This window comes from Podarcis liolepis, assembly GCF_965112155.1.
Source record: "Podarcis liolepis genome assembly, chromosome: 2".
Lineage (NCBI taxonomy): Eukaryota > Metazoa > Chordata > Lepidosauria > Squamata > Lacertidae > Podarcis > Podarcis liolepis.
In genome coordinates, this window is record NC_139555.1 from 110,972,944 (window position 1) to 110,983,509 (window position 10,566).

General features: G+C 45.5%; 1 protein-coding gene across 1 annotated transcript; it reads right to left on the minus strand.

Moving 5' to 3' along the window:
- On the minus strand, nucleotides 1-8,709 carry LOC310701629 (zinc finger protein RFP-like). The gene is given in 9 exon segments (XM_083492809.1): nucleotides 1-1,627; nucleotides 1,844-2,507; nucleotides 2,509-2,713; nucleotides 2,938-2,970; nucleotides 3,945-4,066; nucleotides 5,312-5,334; nucleotides 6,480-6,710; nucleotides 6,937-7,032; nucleotides 7,573-8,709. Coding segments are annotated over 8 exon segments (1,443 nt in total). The 5' UTR covers nucleotides 8,005-8,709; the 3' UTR covers nucleotides 1-1,627; nucleotides 1,844-2,206.
- Between the last annotated feature and the right edge of the window lie 1,857 nt (nucleotides 8,710-10,566).

The window sequence follows — 10,566 nt, forward strand, 5'->3', positions numbered from 1 at the left end:
CGCCACTGTCTCACAGCCACCTTTAACTGATGAATGAGTGGGAAGGGAGAGAGGCCAGGGTCGTAGCTAGGGGGTGGTGAGGTGGGCCCCTACCAGGGAAACAGGTGAGGGGAGGTGCAAAATCGGCTAAAAATATGTCCATAAATAAAAATATTGATTATTGCCTCATAAGAAAAGGTTTTGTGATAGGAATTTTGAGGTCTTAGATATATTGTAATGTTCATAGGTGTACCAACCAAGCACGTACATAGATCAGCACAGGAAGACCGACCTGGAACCATTTTGATTCCTAAACTAAGGAAATGTTTTCTCTGCAAGGTCAAAGTGGGAAACTTCCCCATTGTCTCTTTCCTCTCAAATCCTGTCTTAAGGGCACATTTAAGATATGAATAGGGTGTGAGCCTGTGACCTGGCCCAGGAACTAAGTATTTATCATTACAAAAGATGGGCCAGGCTCCCCAGGAAATCCAATCAAGTAACCTGCCAGACAAGAGATAAACAATGACAGGAGAAAAACAACATTCAAATTTCTGTTTTACACCGCCTTTTCTGTGATGTATGTGTGCTGTTTCTGGGGTTGGTCATGATCTACAGGGTGACAATTTCAAATGTCTTTATAAGGCCTTGCGCGCCATTTTTCTGGGTTCCTCCTCTCTCCTGCGGGTGAGGGGAGGAGCACCCTGTTGCAACAGATCAATAAAGATCAGGCTTACTAGCTGCTTTGCTTCTCAATATTCTCTGGCTGGCCTCTGTTATCTTCTCCTACCAACAGGGAACCTATGTAAGGACTCTATATGGGCTCTTGGATACCCCATAAGGGAAAAGGGGAATTTTTGTTCACAGCAGTTTTTAATAGAGGGTGAATTGAATGGGTGGAGGGGTTGGAGGAGAGGTGGAAAGAAAAGCTAATTCGTCCATGGTTGGGGGTGCAATCTGGACAGTTCTGCCAGGGGCACAAAATCACCTAGCTATGGCTCTGAGAGAGGCGAATGCTTTTAATATTTATCAGGTAAGGAAGGAAAGGGATTCTGGAGCTTCGAACTCTATGACCAGTTCCTTGCTGAAGAAAAAGGGAAACTGAGAGCAGGATTGAGGCTGAGGGAAGTTTCAAGTGGTACCCATTCAAAATTCAAATTTTATTCAGAATAGTTGATGGTATTGTCTATAGGAAGCTGTGTCTCACTGTCTTTCAGGAGTTTGAAGAACTAAATCAGAACAAGAGCGAGAGTAGGATTGTTTTTTTATTCCAATTACTAGGTCACTTCCTTTCACCTCTGTTCCCACTGCACCTATTGAAGGAGCCAATTCCCAAGGGAAAGCATGAGAGATGAAAGGCAGGTTTCAGCTGCTAGAATAGTGACTGCTGTTAGGTGGAAGTCACAAACTATACCCACAAAAGAGGAATGGATTTGTAAACTAAATGACTATTTAATTTTGGCAAAATTAACTGCTATAATAAGAAATCAGTTGAATCAAAAATTAAAAAGGAGTGGAAATGTTTTGATGAATATATGGCAAAATATTGTTCAAAAAATATGCTAATATGCCTAGATTAAAATGTGAAGTACTGGATGGAAGAAAAATTAGTAAGGAAAGATAATTAGAATATAGAGATGACTTGAGAAGACTGTAGAATGCAAAGATTTTACAAAAAAATTTTATAGACAAAACAAACAAATAAAGAAACAAACAAACATGTATAATTTCATATCCTTTTTTTCATAAACCTCACTTCTCTGACTCCCCCAGACCTCCCCTTTCTACATCCCAATTTCCAAAATTATTTCAGCAAATCCTAAACTTAATTTTATCAAATGTACCCTTCTTTATTCTTTTCTTTTACTTGTAGAATGCAAAGATTATTGTAAATTGTATAATGTGGAGGAAATCGAGTGGGGGCGGAGGGAAGTGGGAGGAGGGAGAAAAGAATAATATGATGGATTGAGGAAATAGAAAAGTAAATGTATGGGGGGATGGGGAGGAAGTGGTGTTGGCTTTGGCACATTTGTATTATAATGTAATATGTGAAAGGCAGTGTTTCAGGACTGGCAGGAGAGTCAAGCAATCGGTGCGGTTTACAAAAGTGGCCTGAGAAAAGAATTACGCCATGACAGAGACTCGGGTCAGCCAATCACTGTTCTTCCAATACGGCTTCCCCTTTAGTGCCTCTGAGAAAAGTCTGGAGAAGACTTGTCTGTCTCTACACTCAAGAGATTGTCAGGTGGCCTTTGGCAGACACGTAAAAAAAGGGTTGGAGGGTCTCTCTTGAGAAGGAGGCTGCTGAGAATGTGTAGAGGAGGACTGCTGTATCTGCATCGTAAAAGGACACCCGTCCCCCTTCACAGTTCAGGGCCACTCGGATCCTCTTGGGCTCCTCACTTGGATGAGGGAACTCATGGGGGGAGGATAACTCGTACCCACCGCCCCACTTACCCAAACCCCAGATCCCTTCCCTAGTATCAAAACAGAACTTGCCCTTCCTCTTCACAGACTTTCTGGCCACCCCCCCCCCACCCCTCCTCACCTCCCACAATGACCTCCCAGAAATGTCTGCCTGCTGTGAAACCCTCACATCCCAGCACATAGCCATATGTGTCAAATCTCTCAGGGTTGTTTGGCAGGTATCTAAACACTTTCCCCCTTTGCACACTCTTTCGATCCTCAGACAGGGAGAGCCAGGGATTTGCTGTGTCCGGATCCAATGTGACATTTTCTGTGGGGGCAGATGAGGAAAGAGAAGAGAAAGGACGTCAGCTGGGAGACTGACACTTCTTTAGACACATGAGAGAAATATGAGAAGGGTTTTCATGCACTGCGTTCAGAACTGGGGTGCTCCTTAGGTTCTTAATAATGATTCTTTAAACACCTGCAGTTCTTTCAAAGCACTTCACACCTCTCTCTCTTGAAACTGTGCCTCCTTTAGATCCTGAAATTTACCTTGATGCAGCTGAAGTCCAGAGTCCAGAGTGTCTGGAGAAGAAAAGGTAAGAGAGATTTAGCATCACACCACCATCCAGAGAACAAATCTGGTAACAACAATATGAGCTCCTGAGATTGTAGATGTGGTGCCAACCCATCAGCCCGAACCACCAGCCACACCAGTTGGAGCTTAGGAGAGTTGCAGCTGAAAATGTCTGAAAGCCACCACAATGGTCATCCCTGCATAAGCCAGGGCAAGGGCAATGTCCAAGTTCTAGGCCTGCTGAGACCTGAGAAGAAGAGCAGGACCTCCAAAAGACCTCCCCTTCAGTATCAACCTTGAGATGTAAGATCTCTTCCAGGACTGGAGATCTCATCCCCAGTTCCCTCTGATCCCAGATGGCTTTTTGACAGCCCCCCGCCTCCCTCACATCAATCTCAAGGCCAGAGGAACAGAGGAGACGCCCAAAAGGCTGTAGGTGAGGCTACTTGGGAAATGGGTGAGGAGTGTGAAAGCATCTAAGGCCTGGCAGAGAGATGTGAAGCAGTAAAATACAACTTTCCACAGAAAACGTACGCGAGGGTTACTTTCCTGGGGATTGTGCATAAAGTTGTGTAATGTCAGAATGACCCCTGGAATTGCCCCTGCCATCTGAGAGCTCGGACAGCCCTGCGAGTCCTCGCAGGAGCATCTCAAAGCCCAGTAAGCAAGGAGGATGGCTTAAAAGCAAATTCCGTGTAGGGATTAAAAGCGCTTATTTTCATGAGAGCCTCCAGAGCCCAGCCAATGAGGGCTTCCTGCTTGCTTTCTGTTTATTTATCTGCAATCCACATAACAGTTTTGATTGTGTAAGTAAAACCAGCATGATGTGAGTCATCTGTATATTAAAGTGTGGCCTCTGGACATTGAAATAAAACAAAAACATAAACCTTTCCTGGTATTACTAATATTACGTATGACCTGGAGCCTTTCATAAACACTTTAAAACATTCAGTATAAAATCCCTGTTGCCTTTCTTCATTACCTTTGAACTGCTTCATGACTTCCTCCAGGAAGAGATTCATATCACAGAAGTCCCAGGTCCTCCACTTCAGGGCAGGAGGAAAAGCCACAGGAGGATTCTTAAATTTCTCCTTCTCCTGAGACCTGGGAGGAGAAGGAACAAAGTCAACCCACCGTCCTTCCAATGCAAGGGGCTTTCTGACAAGGCAGTTGTCTCATCCTGATGATAAAGGCATGATGGATATATATCCTGAAGACTTGGGAGCAGGGTTTTCCTATGGCAAAAGGGAGCATCTAGAGAGCACCTAAAAAGCTGAAGGAAAACCGGCACACACCTGCTTCCAAAATATACTGAAGGAAATATAGGAATATGAGATTGAAGGTAAAGAAGCTGATATATGCAATTTTTTTTAAAAAAAAGAAAACTTAACAATACAAGGGTTTGGCAGAGATTTTGGACTACACCAATTTTAGTGAAGCATTTCAAGTGAATATAATAATAATTATTTTTTAGCCCAGTGGTTACATTTAAAAAAGGAAAAAATATTAGAAATTAAAACTGTATTTTCTAAATGTGGAAGATTTTTAAAATACAGTGGTACCTCAGGTTACATACACTTCAGGTTACATATGCTTCAGGTTACAAACTCCGCCAACCCAGAAATAGTACTTCGGGTTAAGAACTTTGCTTCAGGATGAGAACAGAAATTGTGCTCCGGCGGTGCAGCAGCAGCGGGAGGCCCCATTAGCTAAAGTGGTGCTTCAGGTTAAGAACATTTTCAGGTTAAGTATGGACCTCCGGAACGAATTAAGTACTTAACCCCAGGTATCACTGTATGTTGCAGTTGTTTGGGGGACAAGGCTCTCAGCGGCTAATATTCACGATGCCTCTGAACCACAGGAGGAGAGTGTCCTCTGGGGCTCGGATCCTGCTCACAGGTTTCCTACTGGTATCTGGTTATTCACTGTGGAAACAGGATGCTGGACTAGATGGGCCACTGGCCTGATCCAGGGGGGCCCTTTCTCACCTTCTTATGTCTGAGGAAGAACCGGCAGGGGCCCCAAAAACACTGGATATTTAAGGGTAAGTTATAGTGAAGATATTTACAAGCCCCTTTGGGGTGTCCCCCCTTTTTGTATCAGTTGCAGAGTAAACGAATCCATCACAGAGAAGGGCCTCCAGAAATATGCAATGGGAATGGCTTCCAGTCTGTGATTGTAGATGGGACCAATAGCTACAAATGACAATGAAAACGTTTCCCTGTTTTTGTCTGTGGTCTTGTGAAATGGATGGAGTCCTACATTATCTCTGGATGGAGGAACTGGAGAGCGAGTTTAAACAAGAACTTTTGTAGCAACATAATAAGGCAGGGGTTTTCCATCACTTACCTCTGCAAGCAGCTTCCAATATCCTGGAAGGAAAGAAAGAAAGATGTCAGTGGAGCCATTTCTGGACTGATGACTAATAAATGCTCCCCTTCTTCCCTTTTGGCCAAGTTGTCCAAATAGCTGAGAGGTTCAATCTCACCCTGGTTTACCATTTTGCCCTGCAGTGCATGCTGGCTCCATGTTCACCTGCGACCAATTTGTTTACTGCTAGGTACATCTCATACTCCAGTCATAGATCCCAGGACAGCACCTGAAGGAACACGCGCTTGATGCAGTAATGATCACCAACTTGGAAGGGTTTGGAAGGTTGGTTTATGAAAACTACCCACAAAGTGTTGGAGGCAGTATCAGTTGTATTCAACTAGTTTTACTCAGATACACTGAAATTAATGAACCTTAGATGTTGTTGTTGTTTAGTCATTTAGTCGTGTCCGCCTCTTCATGACCCCCTGGACCAGAGCACGCCAGGCACTCCTGTCTTCCACTGCCTCCCCCAGTTTAGTCAAACTCATGCTGGTAGCTTTGAGAACACTGTCCAACCATCTCGTGGGGGATGACAGAGAACCTTAGATAGCCATCCCCATTAATTTCAATCAGTCTACTCTGAATAAAGGTTAATTGACTACAAGCTTATACCTCTAGGAATCACAGATGGGGAGAGCCCCATTGGCTTATGGGCTTCCCAGACATCTCTGGTTGACCAATGAGAGAAGAAGGTGCTGAACTGAAGGCGCTTGCAGTTTGATCCAGCAGGACCCTTTTTTGTGACTCCAGAGCTAATAGCTTTCATCCTTCTTGTACCAACTGTTTTTTTTTACACCGATATTTTTCTGTGGGGGTGGACTAAGGAATGCTTGTACAATCATACCTCAGGTTGAATGTGCTTCAGGCTGAGCACTTTCGGGTTGTGCTCCGCGGCAACCCAGAAGTAACGGAGTGCGTTACTTCCAGGTTTCACCACTCGCGCATGCGCAGACGCTCAAAATGACAACCCGTGCATGCGCGGAAGCGGCAAAACGCAACCCGTGCACGTGCAGATGTGCTGTTGCGGCTTACGTTCCATTCAGGATACAAACGGGGCTCCGGAACGGATGCTGTTCGCATCCCGCGTTACCACTGTAGTCTGAAGCAGCCCACTCCACCCTCTCACATCAGGACCAGGCCTCACCTGCAGGAGTTCACTCGCTGGTTCCTGAAGCTTCTCCTCCATCTCCCGGATGAGGCTGTCAAGAGAGGAGAGTTCCCTGGAGAGTCTGGCCAGCTGCTCCTCCCTTTGGGCTGCAATCTCCTTCTCCACCTCTGCCATCTGGGCCAGAAGAAGCTTCTCTTGTTCTTCCAGGAACTGGTGCAGTCGCCTGAATTCAGCCACCATCTTTTCCCTCTCTGCACCTGTTTGTATCTGCAGCAAAGAGGTTGAAAGAAGAGAACAGTGGGCCAATATCAGGCATCTTATTAAAAGAGAGAAAGAACTTCGTAAAAATTTACAAGCCCACCCACTCCTTTAAATGGTATTTCATGCTATGCGGGAGATCAGACCGTTCAAAAAGAAACCTCTTTCTCTATTTCCCCAGATTTTGATTTCAGACTACAGCACTTATTCACTTCCAAGTAACAGTGATGCTTACAAGCAGGTCTTGGCTTTCCTTTTCTGCATCTGCTTTAAATTCCAGAATTTTTTCTCTCTCCTTCCTCACATTGTCTAGGCAGCTGCTGATCTGATCCTGAAAAGAAAATCAAACTTTGGTTGTTTTTTTTCTTTGTTGGAGTTTAATATTCATAATAACAGGAAAGTTGAATAATATGCTTGCTCTGCCCCCCAAAACTGTGGTCTTTGCCTTCGTCATCCTGGGAGCCTGTGGCGCAATGGGTCAGGGTGTCTGGCTGTCAACCAGAAGGTTGGTGGTTCGAGCCCAACCAGGGACGGCTGTGGGCAGAATTCCTGCATTGCGGGGGGGGGGGGTTGGACTAGATGGCCCTCAGGGTCCCTGCCACCTGCACTGCCCCACCCTCCAGCCCTTTCCTAAGGGAGCTGCTTCCAGAGGAAGGACTGTGGGTGAGTTACTTCTGCAGGCAGGCAGGGGGACATTGGGGGCACTGCACTCCCCCGAAAAAAGGGAATGTTAATTGAAGAGTTTTGGAAGTTTAGTTACTGTTTGGCTGCAGGAGGGGAGAATACATTCAAACATTTTCTTGCAAGACTCCCTTCTCTGTCGTTATTTCACCCTCACCATCCCCAAAGGAAACCCAGAGAGATTTCCTACCTTGTACTCCTGGGAAGCCTCCTCCAGAGGAATCACCTCGTGGCTTTTGTGCTCCTTGGACCTGTCACACACCACACAGATGGGGGCTTCTTCCTCCTTGCAGAAGAGCTTCAGGGGCTCCTGGTGCTTCACGCAGACCCTCCCCTTTCCTTCTGCCCCCTTTTCCCTTGGAAGAGGGACTTTCTCGGCTCCCAGTATTTCCACAACGTTTGCCAGTGGCCGATTGGGGATGAGGTTCCTGTGCTGAATGATTTCTCTGCACAGAGGGCAGGAAGCCTCTCCCTCGGACTTCTCCCAGCACTGGATCAGGCAGGATCGGCAGAAGTTGTGCCCGCACTCCGGGATGATCACTGGATCCCGGAAACACTCCAGGCAGATGGAGCAAGTGGCTTCCTCGCAGAGATCCTGCACGGGACCCCCAGAAGCAGCCATCGCCAGGAAGAGAGCGAGTTTGGTTGCCTTTTCTTCGCTTTTCACGTGCAAATTGCTATGTTTCCGTTTCCCGGGAGGAGATTACTCCACGGTGGCGACTCAAGATTTCCCTTCCGCTCCGCAGATGTGGAGTTAGCAAGGAGATCTGGGATATTTCCTCTCCCGCCCAGGAAATTCAAGCGGGACGACTCAGGATCTCGGCTGCCTTAAAGATGTGTCTTTAAGTGGAACAGGGTCTCTTTGATATGGAAATTTATTTATTTGTAATGAAAACGGGCAGAATTCCTTGCTTCTAATTTAAACAGCCATGCACCTAGGAGAGGCACAGATAAGTGCTTTTGATTGTTTTTTTTAGCTTCACTGCCAGCCTCGAACGCCACTGAATGAATGACTCTGCCGACTCCTTCCAACTGCAGGTCACAATGTTCAGCCCAAACTCCTCTGCGATGCACATTCCCACGGGACAATTGGACCCTCGTCCGCACCCACAGACCTGGGAAATTTTTAAGCTCCTCTTCAGGACCAGTTTCTTCCCATCCCCCCCCCCCCATCCGTTGATCCCATCTCCAGTCTGTCCATCCTCTCAGAAAAATTAACATTAACCATGGAATTTTTAAAAACCATTTTGTGGGGGGGGGGGAGTGTTCTCTCTTTTTACCTGTGGTATTTTATATCTTTATATACTGCTAAAGTATTATTGTTTGGTGGTTGATACATATTTTTCTGTGTATAAGATGCCCCCATGTATAAGAAGACCCCTATTTTGTGAGGCCAAAATGAAGAAATAAAAATATTTTAAACACCAAACAGAACAACTTTGATATTTTATTAAATATCTAGGCAGTCACCAAAACCTGTGAGCTAATCCTTTCTGTCAAAAAATAAAATAAAGTGCACTCCTATGTCTACTCAAGAGTAAGTTCAAAGGGACTTATCCCAGGACGCAGGGCTATAGGCTTAATTTCCTCTTTGCTCCACAGAGCTCAGAAGAGGTTAGAAAGATGTGCTGTCTTTACTTCCTCTTCCGACTTGAGAATTGCCATTTGGAAGACCATGATAAAAATGTTAAATGAAAACACCTATTCCTATTTGTTGCCCCATCTGTTTGGCATTGGTTGTGTAGCAGGAACCCCCCCCCCCCAAATCATTCAGTTTGTACAAACTTCACACACACTCACACTCACACACTACATACGCTACGCTTCTGTTATAAATTCATAGAAAATCAACCATACATCGAATTTGCACTGCTCCACTTTTATTTTACTCCATGAAGGAAGGACTACAAAATGGGGAAGGTTTGATACAGGCCAGCCCAGCACATCCACAGGAGCCCTGCCCACTTGCTATGCCAACCCTGATGGTCCTAGACAGAAGACAATCAAGATCACAAAGAACTTGCATATGGGAGTGGAAATAAAAAAAAATCCTTCCTGTAGCACCTTAAAGACCAACTAAGTTAGTTCTTGGTATAAGCTTTCGTGTGCATGCACACTTCTTCAGATACACGTGTATCTGAAGAAGTGTGCATGCACACGAAAGCTTATACCAAGAACTAACTTAGTTGGTCTTTAAGGTGCTACAGGAAGGATTTTTTTATTTTGACTATGGCAGACCAACACGGCTACCTATCTGTATATGGGAGTGGATTCAGCACAGACTGGAACAAAGGACAATAATCAGCTCTTCCCTCTGGAGACAGGAAACTGCAAACTCCCCTCTGTCACCTGGAAAGTACTCATGGGGAGGGGGAAAGGGGGAACCAGCCAGGTGACAGGACACTCAGGTTACCACCACAACTCCTCCCTCACCCCCTCCTTTCTGTGATGTATGTATGATGTTTCTGGGGGTGGTCTTGATCTATACGATTGGAATTTCAAAAGTCTTTATAAGACCTGACACACCATTTTTCTGAGTCCCTCCTCTCTCCTGCAAGTGAGGGGAGCACCCTGTTGCAACGGTTCAATAAAGGCCAAGCCTACAGGCTGCTGTTTTGCTCCAAGTTATCCTGGTTGGTGTTTTTGTTTTTGTCCAAGGGAGCCCTCAGATTAACAGTTGCAATGCTTCCGTTGAAAACAGGGTGAGGAACTATTATAATTGGCATTCTTTTCATCCCCCCTCCCCTTCAATTTGCCCACAACTGACTGTATTTTCTAAAAATAGGGTGTCAATAGGGTACCTGCTTTCTCACTGAAATGGCAGGTACGGCTGAGGGTCACTTCTCTCCTGGTTGTGGGATTCCCACAATATTGCAATAAGGCAATATTGCATAAGTCAGGAAGACCCCCGAAAATGCGCCCCAAGCAACCATCCCTACGTGTCCGAAGCCAGAGATCTTGAGAGCTTTATGCAACCTTTGCAGAGGCCAGTAAGCAAGGCGGACTTAGAAACTCTTTCCCCCACTGCCAAGGCCCCCCAATTGCTTTCTGGGCTTTGGAGACTCTTGTGAGATCTCACACAGTCCCTTCCAACAGGTTTTCCCATCTCTCACCCTGTTTCTGTTTATTAATTTGTTTAGACAAAGTGCTCCAGGCTGCGATCACACAAGTAAGTTGTGCGTTC